The 25222-nt window shown below is 37.3% G+C and overlaps 1 protein-coding gene across 1 annotated transcript in view; it reads left to right on the forward strand.

The window, feature by feature from the left end:
* Positions 1 to 314: 314 nt before the first annotated feature.
* The window catches only part of LOC145660529 (serine/threonine-protein phosphatase 2B catalytic subunit 3), a 412317-nt gene continuing 387409 nt past the window's right edge, over positions 315 to 25222 (forward strand). The window contains exon 1 of the mRNA XM_081725713.1: positions 315 to 499. Within this exon, the coding sequence (XP_081581839.1) occupies positions 451 to 499 (49 nt within the window). The 5' untranslated portion in view covers positions 315 to 450. The remainder of the gene's footprint in view (positions 500 to 25222) is intronic.

Consider the following 25222-nt stretch of genomic DNA (forward strand, 5'->3'; position numbering starts at 1 on the left):
CAAAGATATACTTAAAAAAGTAATAAATAGAGATAAAATTGATTACTTCCCGCAGTGTAAACGAGATTTGAAAATCTAAAATTTCAGTTCTGTACAAGGATCTTTTATTGATTTAATGGTAATATTACAGAAATAAATACATATGCCTTGACAAAATAATGTTTGTTTATATTCCCTCCTGTCCCTCTTCTATACTTCTTCAATACCTTGTTTTATTTTTTTGTTGTAGTTTGTATGGATTCCGGCGCGCATATGCTAGAGTGTTTACAGTACTACGTGCACTTCTTGATTGGTAATGGTTTCCGTGCGCACAGAGCTGCGCAGTGTGTAGTGCAGTGAGGGTATCAGTGAACGACATCTTGTGGTACAGTAGAATTTAGCTTGTGATATCTGTGGTTTCCTCGGCCATCCGATGTGTATGTTGTAGTTTAACAATTGGAAAACTTCAAAATGTCATCAAATAATCAGAAACTTTCAACCACGGAGCGGGTTATCAAAAGTAAGTATCTGTGTAATCTTTTTCGCGGGGGGGAGTAACATCATATCACAGGGATTGATTTTCTGAGTCGCCATTTCTATCGATTACATAGTGTATATTGCAGTCATTTTAGACACGGCCTATTTAAAATAAAATAAGAAATGATTGGAATGAATGTTGCATTGATATGAAACAATTTAAGTTGTTGAAATTAAACCAAAATACCCGTTTACCTAGGTAGTAATGAGGTCGAGCTGGGATCGTCTGCTTCGGATGTCTCATCATATGTGACTGATAAGAAAAAATTTCTTGACATAAACAAGTGGAGGGAAGTGGGAGTGCCAGGTTTTGATGTAACTCCGAGAGTTTTAGGATCTGTGAGCTCGGTTTTAATAAGTGCATGTGTATAATGGAGGAATCATCCATCTTAAATAAATGGAATTCAATTATATATAAAATGCTGCAATGATCCGCAGTATGCTATGCTTTATTATATTTAGGTCTATTATACACTTGCGTGACAGCACTTTTGTTTCATGCTCATGATTGCGAATACAATGTATATAGGAGACGAACACAGGATCTCTTAATGATTGCTACTTGTCCTTGGAGGTCTTACAGTAGTGTGTATGGGTGGTGAGACAATGTCAATATAATACTATTCTCGACTTATTGTTGAGGTTATACAGGATTGACAAGCTTGTTGTTCATGCGTAGATTTCAGATGCATTCCTCGTCGCTAATGTTAATACTTCGAAATTCTGTGGCTTTCGAAATTTCTCAAGATGGTGTGATTATGGAAAATATCCATCCTCACTTCTTTCTTAACCACGTAATGTGTAGGTGCAGTGTTGAGTACAAGGTTGATGTTTTATTTTGAATTGTTTTATAAGTAGTTTTGTTTGCAGCGTGGTGTGACGAATTTCGGTTATTTGTTTTATTATTATTATTATGATTATTATTAGACTGCAAGGTGATTGTTGTGTATAATTTACATCCGGAATAGTGCAAGGTTTCTGTGGTCCAGGAATGTCATATAAATCACCCTGCAATGATTATTGAATCATTGAATCCTAAGTGATGGTGTTTTATCGTCCTCAACATGTTAAACTTTTTTTTTTTTTTAAATTTAATTTTCAGTTATTTCAGGAAGTGTATACAAGTGATATTTACAACTCTCCCCAAGCGGTTCAGAAATCAAGATTTATTTATTTATTTATTTGTTCCATCGTAAGATAGCAGTCGTGTTCACTCAGACTTGTTACACTTGGGGAAAATTCTTGAATTATTGATTTTTCATAGGAACCCCGGTAAATGCAACTGGTTAAGAAGCAGTTGGACAAACGCTGAGAATAGCAACAATGGCACATTTTTGTATTACTGCATTGATTTCAAGATTACGGAAGCCATAGTAGCTATGAATGAATGCTTCTTCGTATTCCCAATTGTGCGTATTCTGTGCCTTAAAATTGATTTGGATTTTACTTCAGTGCGATTACTGTATGAAAATTATTTATGAAGTTGACGAAGAATTAAAAGATGACATGAGTGTGCTAGTTAGAATTATTGTTGTTGTTATTGTTTATCAAAGAGAACCAACGAAATCCTCAATCATCCAACTAACTGTGAGTTGGGCAGAAGACCATGCAATACGAGAATTATGAACAACAGCTTTTTCCTTAGATTGATAATCGAATTTTAATACTACTGCGTTCTTGGGGCCGCGGTGGTTCAGCGGTAGAGCGTTCACCTGTGGTGCCCCTCGGTCGGTCCCAACTTACCCGAGTGAGCTTGGTGGTGGACAAAGACCGTATGCGTGGGTTTTTTTTCGGGGTTCTCCCACTTTCTCCATTTCACTATTTCGTTCATTTCTCATCGTCGTTTGCGTTAGCATAATCTGGGACGTTGAACTAACTACTTCATTTCACTAATGCGGTGTTTGTACGTGTAATTAGTTGTAAGTGGTATCACACCATGAGGGTAAACGTAACTGCAATGTATATTCTACTGACGCAATTTTATAACAATTGCACGATGACTTGCCTTGCACTAACGTGTTTCTTATTATGAATTAAGCTTTGTCATACTTTATTGTGGATACAGCTAACTTCCACGGTACCGGTATGTGCACAGAAGTAACGAAGTCGCTTTGATTTTGTTGGAGTTTTACTATTGCGTATGTGAACGCTTCGTTAGGATCGTAGAAACGTTTGCTTATCAATTATACATTATTTGAGAGTTGGTTAGTGACTAGAGCATGAATAATTTTTTTGCTATATAGCTATGTGTGTGGGATTGTTTTCATTTCATGGTGATTTGATTAGAACCTCAGGTAGTTGGTTGTTCTTTGTTTACATTCGCATTCATTTTGGACCTTACACAGCTGCTGTGCATTGCTGTCTAAATCTGGCAAGGGAATAGGGTCCTTGACTTGTGATCTATTTCTGTTCTTAATAAGTTATTAAAAGATGTTACAGGTCTTTTATCCATGCTGGTATTGAAATCATTCATTATACATTTAACGACCAAGCACTGCAGGACGTTTTCATAATTAGCATTTGAAGTTGGTTTTGTTGGACTGCGGTCTCCACCCTCAATACACACACACACACACGCATATATATACTAAATTAAGGCTGTAGTTACTGGAGTTTGCTCTTGGGTATATAAGTCGAAATTGAGAAATTATCTTGTATTCCCAACTGCTGCCATATTTAAGTTCTTTCTGCAACCATGTTCACGCGCAATGAGACGTGAACCAGTATCTCTTTCATTTACATTGATTATAATTCTTGGTACCGGTACCGTGCAAAATTCATGTGTGGATTAGAATTTATACATAGATTCACGAAATGCTTGGTGCTTATGTTTTCTTTTAATGGGTATTGGGTAAGAGAACTTTGTATCATGTAAATACAAGAGATTCCGATCCAGTGACCGTTGTTCTGGAGAGAGCTGAAATATAGCGAAATGAAATCCTAAATAAGAGTAGTAGTTGGGGGCACAAAATGAGTTTTTCAGTTTTGAATGAAAACTACGTAGTTTCAATTATTTTTTTTTCTTTTCTTTTTATGCGTCCTTGTAGCAGAGCACGAATATTTACTCCAATTTCTGCCGGGAGTGCTCAATATTTGATGATTTATTGACAACCGCGTTCCTCCCTGTGTTGTTTTGAACGATAAATGGTGGTCAGTGTTACAGGCCGACGCACGAATCTGTTATCAAGCTGCGTAGCCTATCAAAATTCTTCGTAAACTCAAAACACTTGCATTGCTGCAAGGAAATCTGTTAGATTTTAATCCATCGGCTTTAGTATTGTGATAAATTCATTGTGTGGATTCTTTTAAGATTAAATTGTTTGTTTGATTGGAATCAGTTCTTGTCATCTGATTAGTGTGTCCTAATTATCGAATCAAATTTCAAGCACATGCGGTCGTAGCAGATTAGTGCTTCAAATATGTATGGTGTAGTTCAGTGATGCTTACAGTTTGGCGACTAGAAATCACTTGAATTAAAATTCTTAGCTGTACGGTTTTTGGAGTGAACAGTGTGTGGCACCGGGGGCCACTATGTGCAAATTATCACGTGTGATTGAATGATGGCTGATCTGTTCTGTTCCAAATGTATTGGTGATTAGTGATGGTGATGCTAGCGTTGCGTGTTTTCGCTTATGTGCAGTATGTTTGATAGCTTTTTGTGTTGTAGGTTGAGAAATTCCAAATGAGTAATTTGAAACACTCATAAGAAGTTGATCAAGCTGAAGCGTCGATCCTGGATTTGATTGGGTTTTGTGCATTCTGTTAAGCTGTATTATGTTTTAAAGACAGTTCGTTTTGCATACGAGGAGTTTGTGAGCATTAAAGAACCGATACCAAATGGAAAATTTATAGGTGAAATACTACGTGACACTTTTTTTTTTTTTTAAAGTAATGAGAGTGAATATAAGTATTTACTGTCAGTGCATGGCGTATTGAAATGAGTTTTGATTGATATTGAAAGTGTTGTGTGTGTAAGTGTGCTCTTCCACTATCCTCGTTTATGCGTATACCGGGGGGGTTCTAGAACACAGGATCCCATATAGGTTAGTACGTAAGTTAGTTCCTTCCTGTACCAAAGTTTAATATTTAATTCAAATAGTATTGCCGAGCGAGCGTCAGTGAGTGCAGGCGGGTGAGAGCCCCGCAGGGCACGTTGTTTTTGGTCTTTATTACAGCTAAATGCGAAGAAGGACCTGTGTTCTAGAACGGTGTCCTTATACACACCGTCGCTGACGCGCCTTTTCCCTGCGGACGCAGCTCCTCATTACCGCTTCCCCACTGCTGCACTTCTGTCGTGACTCGTTAGGTGGCATTCGTGCTTTTAGTCGCCACCTAATACAAGTTGCTTCGTGTTTATACCCTAGTTTATATCCTATACGTCCACACTGTGTTTGTGGACGTATAGGATGTATAGTCTGCAAGTATTGTCTGCAAGTAGCAATGGAGCTCCTCGTTTAGTCATGCTCTACTTGAAGAAATACGAAGCTCTAACCTAACCTAAAAGATCTAAGAAATGTCATGATTTGATAGAACAGTCTGCTCGAGTAATGCCGGTAATTGATATAACGTTGTATGTTAAGAACTCAAAAAACTAACCTGATGCCTTTAGTGTGTGATTTCACCACTATTTGGACTTCCCGCAACATCGAATCAATAAATAAATTGCTAGCACTGGAAGGGTGGTGTGATGTGATTTAACAATTACAGTTATGCGTACGTACATATTCAGAATAAGAGTTCTAATTGATGTACTCTGTGAAACGTTACAACATACCGTATGAACAAGTAGTAATTGATACGTATTTCTACCAACACAAACGTTCACTTACTGTTTGTATTTGCTTTGGATTTATCTATAACCGTGAATAAGTAAGTAAAAGTTAACGATAATAAAGGCCAAAGTGATAGTTTTGTGTTACAAACAAAGACAAATACGGTACCATATCTTAGCGTATTCGAGTTTTATTACAGGCCTATCATTTCGATGTCATCTGTCAGCCTAGCTGAAGATGGCAGAACGTAAGGAGAAATGATAGGTTAGAATAAAACTCCAAACAATATAGTAAGGTATAGTGATATTTGTATAACTGTGTATTATACAAGCATCAAAACTTTTTCTTGTTAGTTTCGGCAGTTTGCTGTTACCTTCAACAGGTAAATTAGATAGGTGACTGAGCAGTAATGAGTTGCTTAAATTGTAATACAAGATACTTTTAATGCTTAGACAAAACTTGACCAGCGTATGAGTCTTGTTAAAATCGTCGTATTCAGTTACGACAGTGTCACCTGTCTTCCTTGGTAGGACTGAAAAGTTTTCTCTCATTATGGTATTATGTAAAAGCTGTTTGCTGCTTTAACAAAAATGTGAATGGCTTTTAATACTTTAGACTGAACTTTTCATTATATGCTCGTTGTCTTATTTGGACAGTGCCATCTGTCATTCTCACTAGGTCGTACTTTCACACTGAAAAATCATCTCATATCGCTAGAATACGTGATATCTTGCGATTTGGTGCAGTTTGCATTTTGAATTGTTGAAAGATGGGAGCAATAATCTTAAATGCAAATGTTATTTTTAAGTTGTCTGCACCAAGGCTAAGGAAAATGGTGATAATGAGATGGATGCATAATGGTGGAATGAAAAGATTGGGAGGAAATGAACTCGAGAAACCCATGTACACGGTGCTTGTCCACGTGGCAAGAGCTGGAATCGATCTAGGGACTCCACGTGCCGGAGGTGAGCGCTTTACTACTGAAGCACTTTGCTGTCATCAAGATTTCTGTTGTAAAATAAAGGTTCCTGATATATATGCAACTGTCGTATTCGCATTCAAAGAAATTAATTTATTAATGTGGTAATTTTCTTCTTATTGATAATAAACTTTGCTGTAAACAAGTTAAGATCGTTATTTGTGAATAGAACTGCCAAACTGTGGGTTGATGCAAGTGCTCTTCATTGGTCAGCATTTCCAGGTTCCACTGAGAGTTGATCTAAACTGCTAAATCGTGGTGATTGTGTGAAATTCTAATAAGTTACATAGTTCTCTATAGAGTTACTGATCCTGAAGTTCTGTCCCCAAAATAGTTGTTTAGTTCTGATCAAAGTACTAGCAGAATTCTGCAAAATTTGTTTTGGATGAGAGGTTGCCAGTTGACGATATTAATAAATTAGTATTTCTTTATGAATGTGAAGACAACAGGTGGTGTTGCGAATGTATGAGAGAAGCGTCAGAAATCTTCAAAAGAAACAATACTTGCTTTAAAAGGTTCATTTTCAGTCTTCAGCAGTTTGGGTCATGCAGTTTGCAAGATGTCATCACATATTCTAGTGATGCAAGATTTTTCAGTGAGTAATTCCGACACTGAAGAAGGCAGAGAACACTGCCGAAACCGTATAGGACAATTTTTAAGAAAACTCATTCGCTAGAAATCTTTGCCTAAGTCATGTTGCAATTAATTTATACATACTATATATATATATATATATATATATATATATATATATATATATATATATATATATATATATAATGTGTGTGTAAGCTATTGTGAATTTATTTTTTCATAGTTGAATATTCGTGGAATACAGCAATGCAGTACATTGTAGGAAGAGAAATTAAGGCACGTGTAGTTTCGTTTTGTTGTAAGTGCTGAACTGTTGCTGTTTGTAGTTGATCGATGGAATGCATCCCCTTCCTCTCTAATGTACTCAATATCATATGGTTTGAATAGATCCTTCAGGAATCTTAACCCTCGAGAAAAGCTAACCTACATCTCGTAGAATGGATTGAGGTATGGGTTCCAGAAATTCTTTTTGGCGGAAAATTTTTGTACAATGGAACATCTAATTTCCACGAAGGCACTAAACACCAGTGTGAGTTTTATTTTCTGTATACCGCATACTTCTATATGCTATTAAATTTTCTTCACGTATATATAAATAAATAAATATGAAGTTATGATTCTCATTCTGAAATCAAGGGAACCATCTTCCAGATTCGGGAATATGACCCGAGAGCTGCATCAGAAGAGGTGCAAGGACTAGAGAAGGATTGCACACTTATTTTTGGGGGGGTGAACTGCTTTGTCTTCGCAGGCTAGGATAACAATGTATGATTGACAGGAGCGTATGTGGGAGCTTATGATTATGCTGTAGAATTGTAAAGCAACCCTGATACAGTTTTGTTCATATGATTTTTTAAACTATGCGCCTCGGTGGGTTTTGCAGATGACCGGTATGCTTCCTTGTCATAGTTATCATGGGATGTGTTAGTGCCAAAGACTTTTAATAATACTTACTTACAAAACTAAACTGACTGACGATTACAGTTTTTTATGAAGTTAAACTTTTGTATATGTCAGTATGTTTAATTGCCAGAATTTTCAATGAGCACTCCCATTTTTATTAGCAGGGATCGCTCCTGAAATATCAACTTTTATTTTTTTCCCCTCAATCACATCTTATTGCATCGCTCATATTCCAGAAACCGTACTAGTGTAGGTGCAATAGCCGGCAACTTGCTTAAAGGAATAATAATACTTGAATGGATGGTTTATGACTCGAGCGGTTTGTAATATGTGAATGTCTGAGAGAACGTTGAACATTACACTCAATTTGAAAACGTATAAAACTACCGAAGATGATTTTCCTGTGCTAGGCAGTGACTTTGATGCAATGTTCAATATAATATGGTGGATTCCGTTTGGAAGGACTGGCAACTTCAGTATCTGACTTGATATGACAGTATCAATGAATCAGCTGAATTATTATGCGAATGGGAAAGATGAAAGGTTATAGTTCTTTTAAGCCATGTGCTTAATAATCGTGTGTGTGACTGAGGGAGAATTAAGTATCAGTTGTTTTAAGAGTGATCCCCGCTGCAGATGGAAGTTCTAGTCCTCTATTGAAAGTTCGACAATTAAATAAATGCATAAATGTATTTTTTAAAGTTGAGGTAATATTTCATATTTAATAATAGTTGTAATTTTCCTTCCTCGCTTACCCAGTGGCGCGTTGGAGTTTCCTTCATTTTTTCGATTTTCGTTAGTTTTACTGGTCGGGAGATTTTAATTATTTGATGCATGTGATTCCAGTCCATGTGAGTTTGTGTTGGGTTCCCCCCCTTTTTTGTGCACATTCTTTTTCCGCCAGTTCTTTCATAATCATTCACTTTCATTGATCATCCGTATTTTACAGGACATAATCGCCTGTGACGTTAAACAAACCACTTCGTGTGGTTTTCTTCACGTTGAAGCAGAAGAAATGCAAAAGTATCGGTTTGAATATTGACGCATCACCCTTAGGTGCAGTAACTGCAAATAGAAAAGGATCTCATAGTTCATAATTGCATGTTCGAGAATAATGACTGATCCGTATATAGGTAATTGCCATTAATCCGCATTCCACTAGGAGTTTGATCTGGTTATGCGTCACCTACTGTTTCTCTTGTTTCCATTGTTTAAGTTTTTACAGCGTTGCTCTCATATTGATAGCTTGTTGCTAGTTAAGAAGATACAGATTTGAGTACATCCCATGATGGTCTCCAAGTCTGTTGAGAATATCGGGTAATCTGTGGATGTATAACGTAGTATTTTTGTACTGTTGTGTACAAATTTACAATGTGTAGGATTACAATTCGTTATTTTGAATGAGAGCTGGGTATAACGAACCGAATGTTAGTGATGTGCATTTGTACCCACCACCTTGGAACACAATTATTTTTTGTGTACATAAAGATTGTGTTCTTTTGTTCTTAATCCATTACTGGTGTCGAAAAGTGATGTTCGTGATCTGACGTTTCTTAGCCAAGGGTAATGTCAAATGTTTTCTTAGCCTCTTCGAAATGTCTTTTTATATTCTGAATTTCAAAGCATTATAACTAAGTGCAAGGAAAACTCTTAAAATGGGAGATGGATACTTACTACTAGTATTGCTATCCACACATGTTCAGTGTATAATCATTATTATTCAGCACGCAAATGCGATTAAATATGGTTAGGAATATACTTATTGAACAGTCCTGTGCTTTTCTTCACTGAATAACATGAAGTTTCGCGCTTTAGCTAAAGATTCCAGGGTGAAGATACGTTACACTTCGAAATGCATCTTAAGAAAGGAAGAAACCGCAGACATCTAATTAGTAGACACAGCTGTAATTATTACCGTTTAGAGATCATGGTAATGTTTTGAGAGGGAAGAAAAAGTAAGTTTTAGACCATTTTTTTATTTCTACTAGTGTTGACAGAAAGGGATGTACGTATTCAGACAGTAAGGGATAATTATACACACAGAAACGACAGATAGTTACATGAAAAAGAGAGATCTGGAAACTCGAATTATTCTTCCTTATCAAGTGGACTATATGACGTATGGTACAATTATTACATGTTACAAGCGTACTTTGGTCGTAAAATACATAGTAAGAAGGCAAATTGGCAGCTGAATATGAGATTTAGAAGAAAAAGAGGGATATCCAACAGAAGCCAGCTTTAGTTAGGGCAAAAGGGAAAGAAAGTGTCTAAAATCCAATTATCTGTTTAGATTCTTGCATTTTTTAAAGGAAAATATTTACTTTCACTTAGATAGCTACTGTTTCAGTACTATTTATCCGAGAATCATGACTGATACTTTATCCGTTTAAGGATAAAACACCTTTAAAATTGTATCATGCGCATGTTTGGATAATGTAGCCTACTAAAAGGGAAGTTTGGAGTAAAAGAGAAATTTCCCTCCAAAAAAACTTAAAAGAAATTGGTGCTCCTCGGGAGCGGCGTCGGATACAGATAACTCTAATATAATGTATCTTCAAAAATATTACGGTCTATACGTGGTATGTGTGCCATGTTTCATTGCTGTATCTAAACTAATTACAAGAAAGAGATGTTTCTCATTCCTGTTTGACAATACCAGATTTCATATATAATTAGGAAAAAAGTGGAATATACAAAATAAGTTCCCAAACACAGTACTATTTATCCTAGTATCATGAAACTTTCTCTTCAGAATTAAACAAGCTTTCAAATAGTATCATGCACATGGGTTCATTATGTACGTAAAAAAGGGAAATTTCCCTCTTGTAAAAAGTCACCCCCGACAGCTGTCCAGGCTACAGGCATCCGAATATAATCTCCCTTGAAAATTACGATGTCCTATACATAATGCCTATAATAAGATTCGTGGCAATGTCTAGGTTCGTTAGGAAGAGAGAATATTTCTCAATCCTGTTTGACAATATTAGAGATGGTATCGGAGAATCGAACCCAGTAACAACACTTCTAATATACCACATACTACATTTCAAATTAGACAACCCCATTACCATTTGCTAATAAAAATGGAACAAACCCACATAAATGGAAGATAAAACATTCACTTGCCTTGTTTGCGATAGAATTAGATGATATAAAATTTTGTGGATATAAAGAGGGGAATGAGGAGATACGAGACGGAGAAAATGCTGTAAGGTTTCGTATATGCATATGAACTGTGAACATACAGTACCAACAAACAATACTGATAAGCTTCCGTTTTTACGAAGCAAAGGCAGAAATGTTTCTACGCTGTTCAACATATGGCTTCGTTTCAAACTCACTTGGAGGGACGTTATCACTAGTGCTGTCGAAATCGGTTTTTGAAAAAACCGAAAACCGGTTTTTTGAAAAAAGTGAAATTTCATAAAACCGAAATGTCGGTTTTGAAAACCGCATTTGCGGTTTCTGTTTTGAAAACCGCTTTTGCGGTTTTTGTTTTGAAAACCGCTTTTGCGGTTTCGGTTTTGAAAACCGCTTTTGCAGTTTCGGTTTTGAAAACCGCATTTGCGGTTTCGGTTTTGAAAACCGCATTTGCGGTTTCGGTTTTGAAAACCGCATTTGCGGTTTCGGTTTTGAAAACCGCATTTGCGGTTTCGGTTTTGAAAACCGCTTTTGCGGTTTCGGTTTCGAAAACCGCATTTGCGGTTTCGGTTTTGAAAACCGCTTTTGCGGTTTCGGTTTTGAAAACCGCAAATGTCAAAAATTCTACAGCACTAATATCAAGTAACGACGAGAAAACAGCAAAGAATCTTTCCCCACACCGGCTCTCAGTTGCCAGATGGAGGGAAATTTCCCTCGGTGGCTTAGGGAAAAATGATCAAAATTTGCAGAAGGAAAAGAAGGTATTTTTTCTTAAAATGTCCTAAAGTGTAGGGAAATTCTATACTTTTACAATTGGCAGAATAAAAAAAAAATTAGTTGCAATTTCTCAAAGAGGCACGGCTATCGTTATTGGGAAGTAAAATGATACAGAATAAAATTTGATCGGTGTTTCCGTCTAGTATAAACTATTGCAGGTGTCTGGGACTTGCGATAAGAAGCCAGTCGACACATGCAAAACCACAACATTCACATTTATCGGAGTGGCAATAAATCAACAATAAAATTGTGTATTGCGATAGAGATTTTCTTTCTTTCTTTTCTCTTTCTTTATATTAAGAAAGGGAGGTGGTGCCTTTTTGTTAACAAAAGAAAGAGTGGCAGTATTATTTTTAAAAATATGGGGAAAGAGTAATCTTATATATAAAAGAGAACGTACAAATCCTTTGTTCCCTCATCACGCTAATACGGCTGAACCAATTTCTTTCATTTTTGGGGGGTTATTAGGATTTGGACCCTAGATGGTTTTTATCATATCACTTTAATTTTTAATTACCAGTGTCTTGAGATAATTGACCATTCAAGTGTCCAAACGTACAAATCCTTTGTTAGTTCATCATAGGTAAAAATAAACGTATTTATATGCAACCCGCATGACCGTGTCACTCGGCGGGTTAACATAAATGACAGGCGATATAATGTTAACATTAGTGCAATCTACTATGGTTTTTATCATATCACTTGAAAGCGAAAAAGTAAAAATTATCTAAGTAACAAAGTTTATTGCGTTCCGGGGTGACCGCAGCGAAGCGGGGCGGGTTAACATAAATGACAGGCGATATAATGTTAACATTTACTGCAATCTTCTATGGTTTTTATCATATCACTTGAAAGCGAAAAAGTAAAAATTATCTAAGTAACAAAGTTTATTGCGTTCCGGGGTGACCGCAGCGAAGCGGGGTGAACGCTGCTAGTAATAATATAAAAGATGTCAGTCTAAGTGGATGATATTTCAAATTGAATTTCATGAGTTGCATGTGTAGTGATCTTAAATAGGGATATACCTTATTTCTATTGAGTGTTGGCTTATTACCCTATTTTAGCGGGTACCACCCGATTTTCAGGTTATATATTCGTCCCCCGCTTAAACATATCTTAATCACGAAAAACCACCCGCTTTTTGGGATTGGAGAAAAATCTAAGAGGACTTAGTTGATAAAGTGTTGGTATGATATATTCAACGTAAACCGCTACACCTTTGACAATCTCAATCGCGATTGAGTTAAATTTGGACTCGCGCTCAGGCTCAAACTCTGGGCTATCTGAGCAGTGCGCGTGTGCAGAATAATTTGCTAATAAGAGATCTGCTCTAATGCACAATGGTTTTCTTTGTATAGTTCATGTGTTTTCTATGTAATGTATTGGAGGTTCTATACGAATGAGTATTCGTTTGTAGATGTTGTAACAAACATACTTGAATTATTCATACCTTCACAAGCTACAAGAATGCCGAACGACAATTTCAAGTGTAACTTTAAAGACTCTTATAGAAGCGAATTTACGTTTCTTAGCCAGGGCAGAACTCAGTTTGAAGCAAAATGTACACTCTGGAAAACTGTTTCGTTTGAAAAGTAGGATGCAGGGAAGCAAATTGGACCTCCCCTGATTTTTATATATTTTGTAAACTAGATCACGAGGAACACGAATCTGAAGGCGTTTTGACATTCCGACCTCCGGAACTCGAGATATTAAAACTTAAAGTTTAATATAGACGTTATATGAAAAAAACACAATATTCTCTATACGAAACATATTATGTCCTGAGAGATATATAAAGGTAACCAAGAAAGTTCTGTCGCTTTTTGTGGAATTCTGTGTAAAATTGACCCTCATACCGTGAGTTTAATGCGAATGGAGATAAGGCGAAGGTCAGTTGTTGGTGTGGGTATATCCGACATTCTACCTGGTTGTGGAAGTTCAGTTACAACGTAAACGTATGTAAGGACGGAGTGAATATGGAACCTCCACAGAGCGTCATAGGGGCGTGTATGCTGTACGAGTTCCAACTTGGATCAAACGCCACTGTAGCGGGGCGGAAGATACCTCAGGGCTTTGGTGAGGGTGTCGTGATTACGCAGACAGTGCAAGGGTGGTTTAGCAAGTTTAAGGACGGCGACGGAACACTCACGAAAGACGCACCACACGTGCCGGAAGACCAACACATGTACAAAATGAGGATCTTCAGGTAGCAATTGAGCCGAACAGACATGTGAGGAACTGGTGCTAACATTCAATGTTAGTCGAGAAACCATTCGCCAGCACCTCCATCAATTTGGGAAGCACTACAAGTTGGGTCTATGTGTCCCAGATGATTTGTTTCCGGTTCCAGAAAGTCCTCCTGTGTGTTTGGTGGACTGCTCACGACATCGTGCATTGGAAACTGCTACCGGGCGGTCAGAGAAGAACATCAATGCAAGTGTCTACTGTCAGCAGTTGAGCCGTGTTCAAGAAAAACTCAAAACCCTGGAGCCAACACTTCTCAATCGCTAAGGGGTTCCCCCATTACGGGACAACGCTATGCCCCACATAGCTAGAATGAGCCGGAACACCATCCTACACCTTGAATGGGAAACACTATTGCATCCGCCATACTGTCCGGATATTATACCGTCCGGTTATCACCTGTTCCTTTCCTTGGACACTCACTTTAGAGGACTCCAGTTCAACTCCGTAGTAGAGGTGCTAAATGCACTTGATACCTTCTTCGCTTCACGGCAAACCAAGTTCTACCGCGAAGGAATCCATGCCCATCCCGAACGTTGGCAGAAGGTCATTGATACTGATGGGTACTATTTTTGATCTTCCAGGTACGTCTTTGGTGACATATCTCTGCTCTAAGTGATAGGTCAAAAAGCGACAGAACTTTCTTCGTTACTTTTATACATATTACATAAAACTACTGTATAAGTTCTAGTATCTCGAGATCGGGAAATCGCAATGTTAAAATTCGTTCAGATAATTGCTAATTTTGGTCCAGTTTACAAAATATATAAAAATCAAATAGTGTCCTTTTTGCTTCCTGGTTACTTTATGTTCGAATATCTCGAGTTCCGAAATTCGGAATGTCAAAATTCCTTCAGATTCGTGTTTCTCGTGGTTTAGTTTACAAAATATATAAAAATCAGTTGGGGTCTAGTTTGCTTCCGTTTTCACTTGATGTTCGAATATCTCGAGTTCCGAAATTCGGAATGTCAAAATTCCTTCAGATACGTGTTCCTTGTGGACTACTTTACAAAATATATAAAAATCAGGTGGGGTCCAGTTTGCTTCAATGGTCAATTTATGTTCGAATATCTCGAGTTCCGACATTCGAAATGTCAAAATTCCTTCAGATTCGTGTTCCTGGTGGTCTAATTTACAACATATATGAAAATCAGGTGGGGTCCACCGGGTTTGCTTCCCTGCAGCCGAAAGGTACATTGAAAGTGTCATCAAAGAAATAACCAAAAAAAAAAAAAAAAAAAAAAGCTAAGGATCGAACGTCATTATTTGTCACCCTAATTTAGCTGTGACTTGTACAGCGGGGGACACTTCTAAATGGTACACCGTAAATCTCCATATGGCTGTACCATTTAGAAGTGTCCCTCGCTGTACAACCATCGAATTATCCCTTTCGCACTGTGCTGCACATATTACCATAATAGTCTTGGAGCAAATAAAAAAAGTTAAAACACTCATATAAATCAATACATTTGTCTCGATCGATAGATGCTTTCACAATTGTTAAAAGGTGTAATTAAAAACAGCAAACATTGTTTCTGCTTTGAAAAGGACAATCCCTTATAAAACCGCAAACACGGTTTCGGGCGGCTTTCGCTTTCGAAAAGAGCTTTTTCGGTTTCAGTTTGGAAAACCGCATTTGCGGTTTCGGTTTTGAAAACCGCATCTGCGGTTTCGGTTTTGAAAACCGCATTTGCGGTTTCGGTTTCGAAAACCGCTTTTGCGGTTTCGGTTTTGAAAACCGCATCTGCGGTTTCGGTTTTGAAAACCGCATCTGCGGTTTCGGTTTTGAAAACCGCATCTGCGGTTTCGGTTTTGAAAACCGCATCTGCGGTTTCGGTTTCGAAAACCGCTTTTGCGGTTTCGGTTTTGAAAACCGCATTTGCGGTTTTCGGTTTTCAGAAAATCGGTTTTCTCAAAAACCGAAAACCGCAAATGTCACAAAAATTCAACAGCACTAGTTATCACCCTATATATTCGTACACAAAGAGCAGAAATTACATTTTACAGACATAAGATTTAGAAAAAGAAATCACTTTGAAGTAAGCGTATAAGTTTTAGGGGGCGTAACTCAATGCTTATGCCAAAAGGGTTAATAAAGCTACTTTCTTTGATATCTGGCTCCTGACTTAAGGTGCTATCCAGTATCTGCCTGGCATGTTTTGAGGGAAGTTTAAGAAATCTTCAGTGAGAAAAACTGGGCCTTTGAATCCTGGTGTAACAGGGGTTGTTTTCGGTAAACGTAAGAAAGCCAAGTTGCAACAATAATTGAAATTTAAAAAAAGAAGTTTCCTGCACTTTAGTTCTTTAAAATAAATCCAGTCTGGTTTTAAAAGTTCAGTTAATAAAACCACTTTTTTCATCTCTGGCTCCTGACCTGGAGGTATTATCCCCATGTTTACTTGGCGCGTTCAGTCAGGAAGACTGGTCCAGGGTTTGAGTGTAAAAGGGGTTTTTATTCCTGTTCTATATTATATTGAATTACCCATCTCTTTGTTATATTATAAAATTATCGTCTTCCTCCTTCCTGGGAATCGAAATATAAAGTAGTGCCAATACTGCAAAGTGATCCACGAAACAGATGGAGCTTCATGAATTTCCTTTGTGCGACATGTTTCATGTATGAAATAGAATACGAATGCTTAATTGTTATTTTACGTAGAAATTGGCTTTAAATGGACGTGCAAAAGGTAATAAAACTATTTTGCCTAATAACCCAATAATACTTTGTTATTTTTTAATGTGTTTTCAGAACCCTGCGCAGAAACTTGTAGAAAGGAAAACTCATTTTATGGATTTATAAACAGTTACAGAAAAGACTAGTAAAAAAATTCCAGGTGAGATTGTTGAAATTTCAACCCCCCCCCTTAAAAAAAGCCACTTCTAGCCCAGATCCAAGTAGTTTCAAAACTTAAATTGAAGCAATAACCTTAATATGATAATTTGTTCAATCATGTTACTTAGTACATGCCTAGTTTCAGAATTACCTTAAAATATATATAACAAAAGATTATCATCAGAACAGGATGCCATTGAAAAAAAAAAAAAGTTTGGAAATCATGCATAACGAATTTTGTTTGCGTTCGATCAGATTCACATGGGAGCTCATGTTCGGCTCCCACTTTAAGGTGTAGATCCACGGCTCATATAGCCTTACTGTTAAAAGGGAAGCTAAACTTAACATTAAATCAAATCTAATCGATCAAATTCAACTGTAAACGTTATATAAAAATAAAAATCTTGTTTGTGATCACAGCACGAGGAAACTGCTAAATAGTTTGAAATGAATTTTTGGATGTAATTATCATCTTGAACTGGGTTTTTGTCATGTACCTATCTCAGGCTAGGATCTTAAAATACTACTTCGCTTGAAGGGCGTACGTATCCTAAGAGAAATGGTGATTCAGTTCCTCTCAAAAGTAGAATATCTTACGGACTTATTATGCTTTCATTGATGTGCGTATCCAAAGGGGGAGGAGGCTTAGATTCTTTCCATAGACCTTATTCTCCCCGTGAAAAGAACGGAGATTTCAACTAGTCTGGAATAGAAAACAATGCGACTACATTCCCTATGTTTTTGTAGTACATACTTGCGTATTAGTACAAGCAAATATCTTTCTCTGTGTCAGCTATTTAAAACTCGAAAACTTTTCATTTAAAAATAGGAAGCTATACCTTTATCTTCTCAATACTCACGACAATCAGATCGTGAAACTCTCGAATTCTCCTTGCGTATCAGGTGGAGTATGTGACATATAGTACAATTATCATATGTTACGAAGATCCTTTAATCGTAAAATCGATTTTAATTAAGCAAATTGACAACTAGAAATCAGGATTTTTTTAAAAAAAAATCCAACGTTTCAGTTCTTCCGAAAATTAAAAATCAGAAAAAAATAAGCAAAAACACCCATTTAATAAAGTTTTTTTTTAATCTCCTGAAGTTGAGGTACTATCCGAGCATTTGCCTGCCATGTTTTGAGAGAAGCTAAGGGAATCTTCGGTCAGGACGCTGTCTCAGGGATTTGAATCCTAAGTATAATGGGGAATTTTATTCATATTCTATATTACATAGAATTACCCACTTCTTTGTTATTTTATAAGATTGTCTACTTCTTTCTAGAAATCAAAATATAAGCTAGTTGTCCCACAAAACACGGAAGAGGCTTCATGGATACGCTTGCGCAACATTTTTCTTTCTTCTTTGATATGTTTTAGTTCACTGTGTCACGAGTATGCACCATGGCTAAGAGACGGTGATAGTAAGATGACAGATAATGAAAGTGGAAGGAAAGGGCAGAACTCCGAAAAAAAATCTCCTCCACAAGGCTCACTTGGAATCCTGATAGGGGCAAGGTTGGCAAAAACCATGGTCTTTATTGAAGAAAAAAAAACATTTTTTTGTTTAATCCAGGTTTTTTTGGTTTAAATGATTTGCTCTGTGTATTTATGTTACATATGACAGAAATGAGTTGGTTTCGCCTTGGCGTTATTATGCAACAACAGGATTATGCTGGAAGAAGTCACATAAACTTAAAGCGGAAACCAAACCGCTTCTCGGCTTACATCCAAGAGAAATTGTCCATTTGGACACGAAACCAGGACTAATTGGCCACAAATGCGATGAGTCTGCTGACACTCACGAAGCACTCCTGATAAAAATACGTTGTACTGATCTTTACATAGTTGTCAAGAGTCATTCCAAAAGGACAAAAAGATAAACAGTTGCATAAATGAAACCGTTATACAGAATTATATATAAATCAGGAAACTTCCGCCTTAGCCATTGGGAAAATATTATTATTTTGAATGCAAACAACGGCGCCGACTTTCCAAAATTTATGTGGGTGCATATCAATGGCGGGATGTGTAAGCCTGTATGTTCTGAAGAAAGTTTCAATGTTTGATTGACTTATTTTTAGTTAAAATCTTTTATGAACACTGTTATAAAAAGCTGTGCTGTGATAAAATATAATATACCGGTAGTATAAGTTGTGGCTGGCCTAGCTCAGTCGGTAACACGGCTGACTTAAATGCAAGAGAAACGGGTTCAAACCCTTGTCCAAACTAAAAATCTTGTGGGTGCCGGAGCACCCATGTTGTCGGCAGGCATGAGTGGAAAAAAATAACTGAAAAATCTCGTTATTGCTTTGTATATAAAATTTTAAGGTCAAGGTATCATAAGCAGTACGCTAAAACTGAGGTATTAAATTACAAATTTAGTATCTAGAAATCATTCAATAAAACTAAAACAAAAGTCTGATTCAAGCTAATGTTGGAAGCTACATGGGCAGTCGATAAATTTTCCAATTTTTATCAATATATTTAAGCAACCTTGGGTTCTTGATATAACAGGCATTCAGGCATACAATTTGATTTCGTTTCGTATGTTTAAGCTTAATATCCTTATGTAATACCGAGGTAAGAAGACCTTCGCTTAAAGTGACATCCGAACCGCTACTTGGTTTACACTTGAAAGAAGGGTTGTGGTTCGACCGAGAATTGAACATTGGGCGCCTTGATTAAAAGGTGAGAAGGAGATATAACTAATGCAGATGATTTGATATGTGGAATCGTCACCATGAAGTTCAGACGATTTAAAGCATTTTTCGTTTTTTGTTTGTTTGTTTGTTTAAGCCATTTTTTTTTTTTTTAACGTGGTTTAAACCAGCCAACCGTGGAGAATGGTAAGACGAAAGAGCGGTGAAAAGTAAGTAGACGCATTCGAAATATTGGCTTTGAGAAGAATGTTTGGAATAAAGTGAAGTGATAGTAAAGTATAGTGAAAGTTGCAAATAGGAAAGAACTGGTATAACTACTATTTGAGAACGATCTTGTCTTATTAGAAGGTGGTAGAAGGTTAGAGATACGAACTTGATAGACAATATTAGAGAGAGTAATTAGCGGCAAAGCAGATTAAGATCGAAGAACCTCGTAACTTGGGGTAAATCACCTGTTAGTGATGGCAGGATCTTACGATGGTAATTTGTATCTATGGTGATGCTTCTTTAACCTGTAAGCGTAACCGTTGGTCATGTATCCGCAGATTGCTTTTAGTGGCTTCCGTCGGTTGGAGAGTTGACGAAATGCTATGGGAACTGCTAGCTAGCGTTGTGATAAAATTATTTCGCAAATAAGTAAAAGTTGGTAACAGTCCAGTGTAATATTTAGAGTACAACCATTTACTTATTCATAACCAGAACTCTACCAGCATCACCTTTTTATATATATATATATATATATATATATATATATATATATATATATAATATGGTATTTCAAAACAACACCGACAACGTTTGGAAGATGATTCCTGACAAGATAAGACAAGAACCTGGGTGCACAAATGCTTCCTTTCAGAGTTATTGGCTGTCGAAACATGAAAAAATGAACTTTAAAGGGCCATAGCTCCAAAAATGTGGGGCCTACCGTAGTCGAGTCAAGGCTTCACTTGGGAACTAATATGTACGCTATCCAAAATTGTTTCAGAATCCTAAGGTACTCACGCAACAATTTTTATGGAGGGGGTTTGGCTGCAGGCATATAATTTGAAGTACTCACCAGCTACCTCTATAAAAATTGTAGGGGAAGTACCGCAGGATTCTGAAACTAAGATATTTGAATAGGGCACGTACTAGTTCCTAGGTAGACTTGACTACGGTAGGTCCCATAGTTTTAGAGGTATGGACCTTGATTCATTTTTTTCATGTTTTCGACAGTATAACTCCGAAGGGAAGCATTTGTGCACCCAGGTAAGTCTATAGTTTTTACCTTATCTTAGTGTCAGGAATCACTTCCCAAACGTTGTCGGTGTTGTTTTGAAACATCCTGTATATATGAGGTGTCTCGTCTCATCAGGGCGATACTGTTCGAAGCGAATTTTTGAACATAGTATCTATCTCAAACTCAGTTTTTATAATTTACTTTGATTGAAATGCGTATCCGAAGAGGAAGTGGTGCAGAGGGGTTCAAAATTAATGCAAAAAAGAGCATCTCAGGAGCCTGCAAGTTAGAAAGATGAAACTCGGTGTAAGAGTTCATTAAAAATAATTACACCTGTGACCCAGAATTTTTGAAATTTCCGCTTCTAAGAGAGGAGGGGGCAGTTTTTATACTATTTTCCTTAATATAAAATTGCAATGACAAGTTTTGTCTCATCATCACTGGAAGAAACTAATCTATTTGAAATTAATTTTTGGACGTAGCACTTGGTTTGCGCAAGATTCTCATGTCACTTTAAAAGGGATTAAGGTGTTCAAAGGTTACACCATAAAAAGAATGCTTCACAAGCTCTCTCTGTTGGAGAGATGAAACTTGGTATATAAACTCATTAAAAATAAGTGAATACTTGTTCCAGCGTTTTCGAAAATTTCCGTTTGAGGGAAGGGGACGATAACTTCTTAGTCTATAAAGTGACTTTGACATTCTTTCATTGTAACGGGAAAGTGGCAGAACCGCTTGAAATGAAGTTTTGAGCTTAGCACTTGGCTTGAAACAAGATATCGCTCCATACAAATTTGTATTCTATTGGAGATAGGGGTTCAGAATTCATTCTCTCCATGCGAAGCACGGGCTCTTAATCTATTTTTGTATAAAAGGCTGCGGTAGAAGGTGCATAGGGTCCTTGGTTCGATGTCAGCTCGCGCCAGCTGAACTTCGTGTTGGACGAACACCATGTGCGTGGGTTTTGTAGGAATTCTCCCGTTTCCTCCCACTTTCTTCATTCCACCATTTTATTAATTTCTCATCACGGTCTCCCTAGCCGGCATAACCGTGGGACATACAACTTAATTTCATTTCATTTTTAAGAAATGTATTCCTACACCCTAGGCTATAGATATGACGGAATTTTGTGAAATGTGACCTCGTAAGGCGAGAGAGACTTGAAAAGTTATCATTCTGTGGATGGATCTCCATGCACCAAAAGCTCGAGAGAAGACTATTTTGCAAGATGTGGCTCCTAAAGGAAGGAATGGGGTTTTGAATTTTCTGCCACTTTCCAGTTCTCCGAAGCTATTAGGCGTACAACCTTGAATGCTTATTTAAACGTTTCCTGTGCACCCTAGGGTAATCATAGAATTTGAAAAATGTTACCTCAGAGGGAGGACGTTTATAAACTCCAGTGAAATCAAACTTGCATCAAGTATTTTGAGACAATAAAAAATATTCTAAATATCTTTTCAAATATTGTCCGTAAGTGTTCTTCCCGTGCGAAGAACAGGCATTGTGCTATTATTCTGTGTAAAACTTGTTTCTTTAGGTGTTTCATCTGTATTACTATACTAATTTCAGTGTAATTGTGATCATGTGGCTCGAGATTAATGCGATTTTTGAAAGGAATTGCTCACGGTTGATCGATTTAAATCAAATTTATTTTGCTTATTCGATAACTCTGACCATTCTGAAACCGTAATCGAATGTGAATATAAACTTCGCATCTTAATCCGTATGATGTTAAGACTTTTAATAATGCAAGTTTAAACAAAGCATTGTATACTTTAAAAATAAAAAGACATGACACAACTATCAGTAAACTTCCGATTTTGGTTTTACTCTAACGTAGCATAATAAAAGAAACCTGAAACCCCTGTAGTTTGCCAGTTGAAAAAGGAATATAATTTAAAAGAATCAAGTACAGGTGATTTAAATAAAAACAGTCGACTTAAGTAAAAAAAAATATATATTTTTTTTTTCAACCTTGGAATTGTTAGTAGGCAAACTTCGTCAAAGAACTTTTATATTGAGTTGTCATTGAATTATTTCGAACATGCGTGCAAGAAGACAGTATGCTTCTCTCATCTTGCTTTCGATTTTGCCGTGAATTCCTATACATAATGAAATGTATTGGTGCTCATCATTTTAAGTTAAATCTGTCTCATCGAGAAGCCCTGTGAAATGTTTGGTGAGTGCTTGCTTATTAATTGACATTTTTGTGTCCATCTTTCCGACTCTGTGCTGAAACTAAAATGTCTATGGAAATAGTATGTATATAGTGGAAACGTACATGGTGAACACGAAAACAGTCCCTATTTCAAAGGATTCAGTATACTACAAAAACATTCACATTGTTGCATACTCACAAAATGTTTTGTGAATTGATTAGAATTACAAACACTTGATATACGCGCCACCTGTTATGTGGGAGACATTGAGACGGTAATTGAGGTCCAACCACATCTTGCGAAACGTGTCCGGTGTGATTCAGTTGACAGCTATACTGCATACCTGGAGATCATTAAGCGTTGTGGGTAGTAGAGGTGTATAGCTCTTGTCTTTCACGAATCATCACAGAAATAAGTTACAAACGATGAAGTTTGGTGATCAGGGGGACCAATTGCAGCTGGTAGGGTAAAACTGCAAGCACTTCCGTAAAATCTTGGTTGCGGTTGTTTGTGGTATTTGCAACTGCCTGCTGACTTGACGCATGAACATTGGGCAGCGTACACACACTTCACAATGTCTTCAGAGATGGCCAGTTGGCCAACGTATCCTTTTCTTTGATCTAAAATGCACTCTTATCTCATCAAATATTTTATATAGTTTCAAAATAGATTCGTGTAGGTGGATCAACATCAGACTTGCATTTAAATGCACGCTGCCCTCTCTCGCCTTTTTTTTTTTTTTTTTTTTTCGAGGGAAGGGAGGCAAGTTTTGCTACACACAATCTTCCTTGCTGTGGGGTGGACGCTTATTTTGGATATCACTGCCCTCTATCTGCTGAGCTTACAGTTAGAGATTTTGGAAAGAAGACACGAAAGTATTTTAAATTAACTGATCTTCGGATGGAGCCACGGTGGCTCAGTGGTAGTGTTCGCCTTTGGTGCGTGGGTTCCCTAGTTCGATCCTAGCTCGCACCAAGTGGACTTTGTGGGGACAAACAATGTGTGCGGGAGTTTTCTCGGGGTTCTCCCGTTTCATCCCGCTTTATCCATTGGACCATTTCATTCGTTTATTATCACAGTCTTCTTTAGCGTAGCCGGCATAATTGTGGGACATAAAACTGAAAAATCTTCATTTTTTGTTCTTTGGACACCAATTTTATCAAAATATTAATGTAATTTAATTATCTCATAAAATTACTGAATGTTTAGATTACTGTTGATTGTAGCGTCTCTACTGTTTGATTCTATAAAGCTCTCATACTTCGTATACTTCAACATTGTTCACTAATTTGGTCAATGTTAGCAGGCTGTTTGCATGCTTCTGTAGTCTGGATTCACTTTTATACCTCTTCTCGTAGTTCACTTATTTCACACTCAACATTTACACGAGCATATATGAGTTTGTCAAATTTTGAGCGTTCTTTTACGTGATACTTGTTCGAAGAAACTAATCTTACGCCAGAATTATGCATCATAGACTAGGCATTCAGTGCATCTTTCAAATAAAAAAGGTAAATACGATTTTTCCATTGAGCTCAACATACTGAGAATCATCCACCATTTTTATACCACAGACTTCTGAAATATTCAAAGATAAAATTGATATACATATACTAATCAATTTAATTTTAACACCGGGATTTGGGAACACGTCAGATGCCTGGGTTTGCAACCGTGAGGCGGCGACCGCAGCAGAGGGTGATTGTTGGGCAAATTGTGTACTATGTGAGGAGCAGTAAAATAACAGTATGCAGTGAACTGAGGAAACTGCGGTAGTGTAAAATTGATGATCTCTCTCAATCAGGGCAAGTTGTTGGCGCTTGTTTATGTGGTGTGTGTGAGTTCAATGTGTCCGAGGGACGTAGTCGAATATGGCAGCTTACGAAGCTCACAGTCGGCAAAGAAGAACAGTGGTTGGAGGAAAACCCTCAATGACGTCCCGCCGAACATTAAAGCATATTGTTACTCAGAACCGTCGTGCAACTATATTAAAAGTGTCGGAGGAACTCTAGCAGAGCCTACAGCCTATATCGACAACTACAATCCGCCTCGAGTTACATGACGTGGATATTGTACGGGCGAAACCACTGTTAACGCTTTAACATGATGACAGTGATACCGTGAACATGCAACTAAACCGCATGATGACTAAACAATATATTAAGGTCGGATATGAGTCATCGTCCATTATATTTCAAGCCACGGGCAGTGTTCGGTTATGATCTATAGTGTCTCCGCCGTGGTAAACATGGTAGAAGCCTTCTCATTTGTGGGACGCAGTATCTTTATTGACAATCACAGGTCGCGTCACTGCTTGTGATTGTGTGAGCATTTTAGAGGACCCATGTGCATACTGTGGACAAGATATTGTTTTGGGAAATGCCATACTCCAGAATGATATTACGCCCACTCCT

The sequence above is a fragment of the Thermobia domestica genome, chromosome 1, assembly GCF_964235325.1.
Source record: "Thermobia domestica chromosome 1, izTheDome1.hap1.1, whole genome shotgun sequence".
Lineage (NCBI taxonomy): Eukaryota > Metazoa > Arthropoda > Insecta > Zygentoma > Lepismatidae > Thermobia > Thermobia domestica.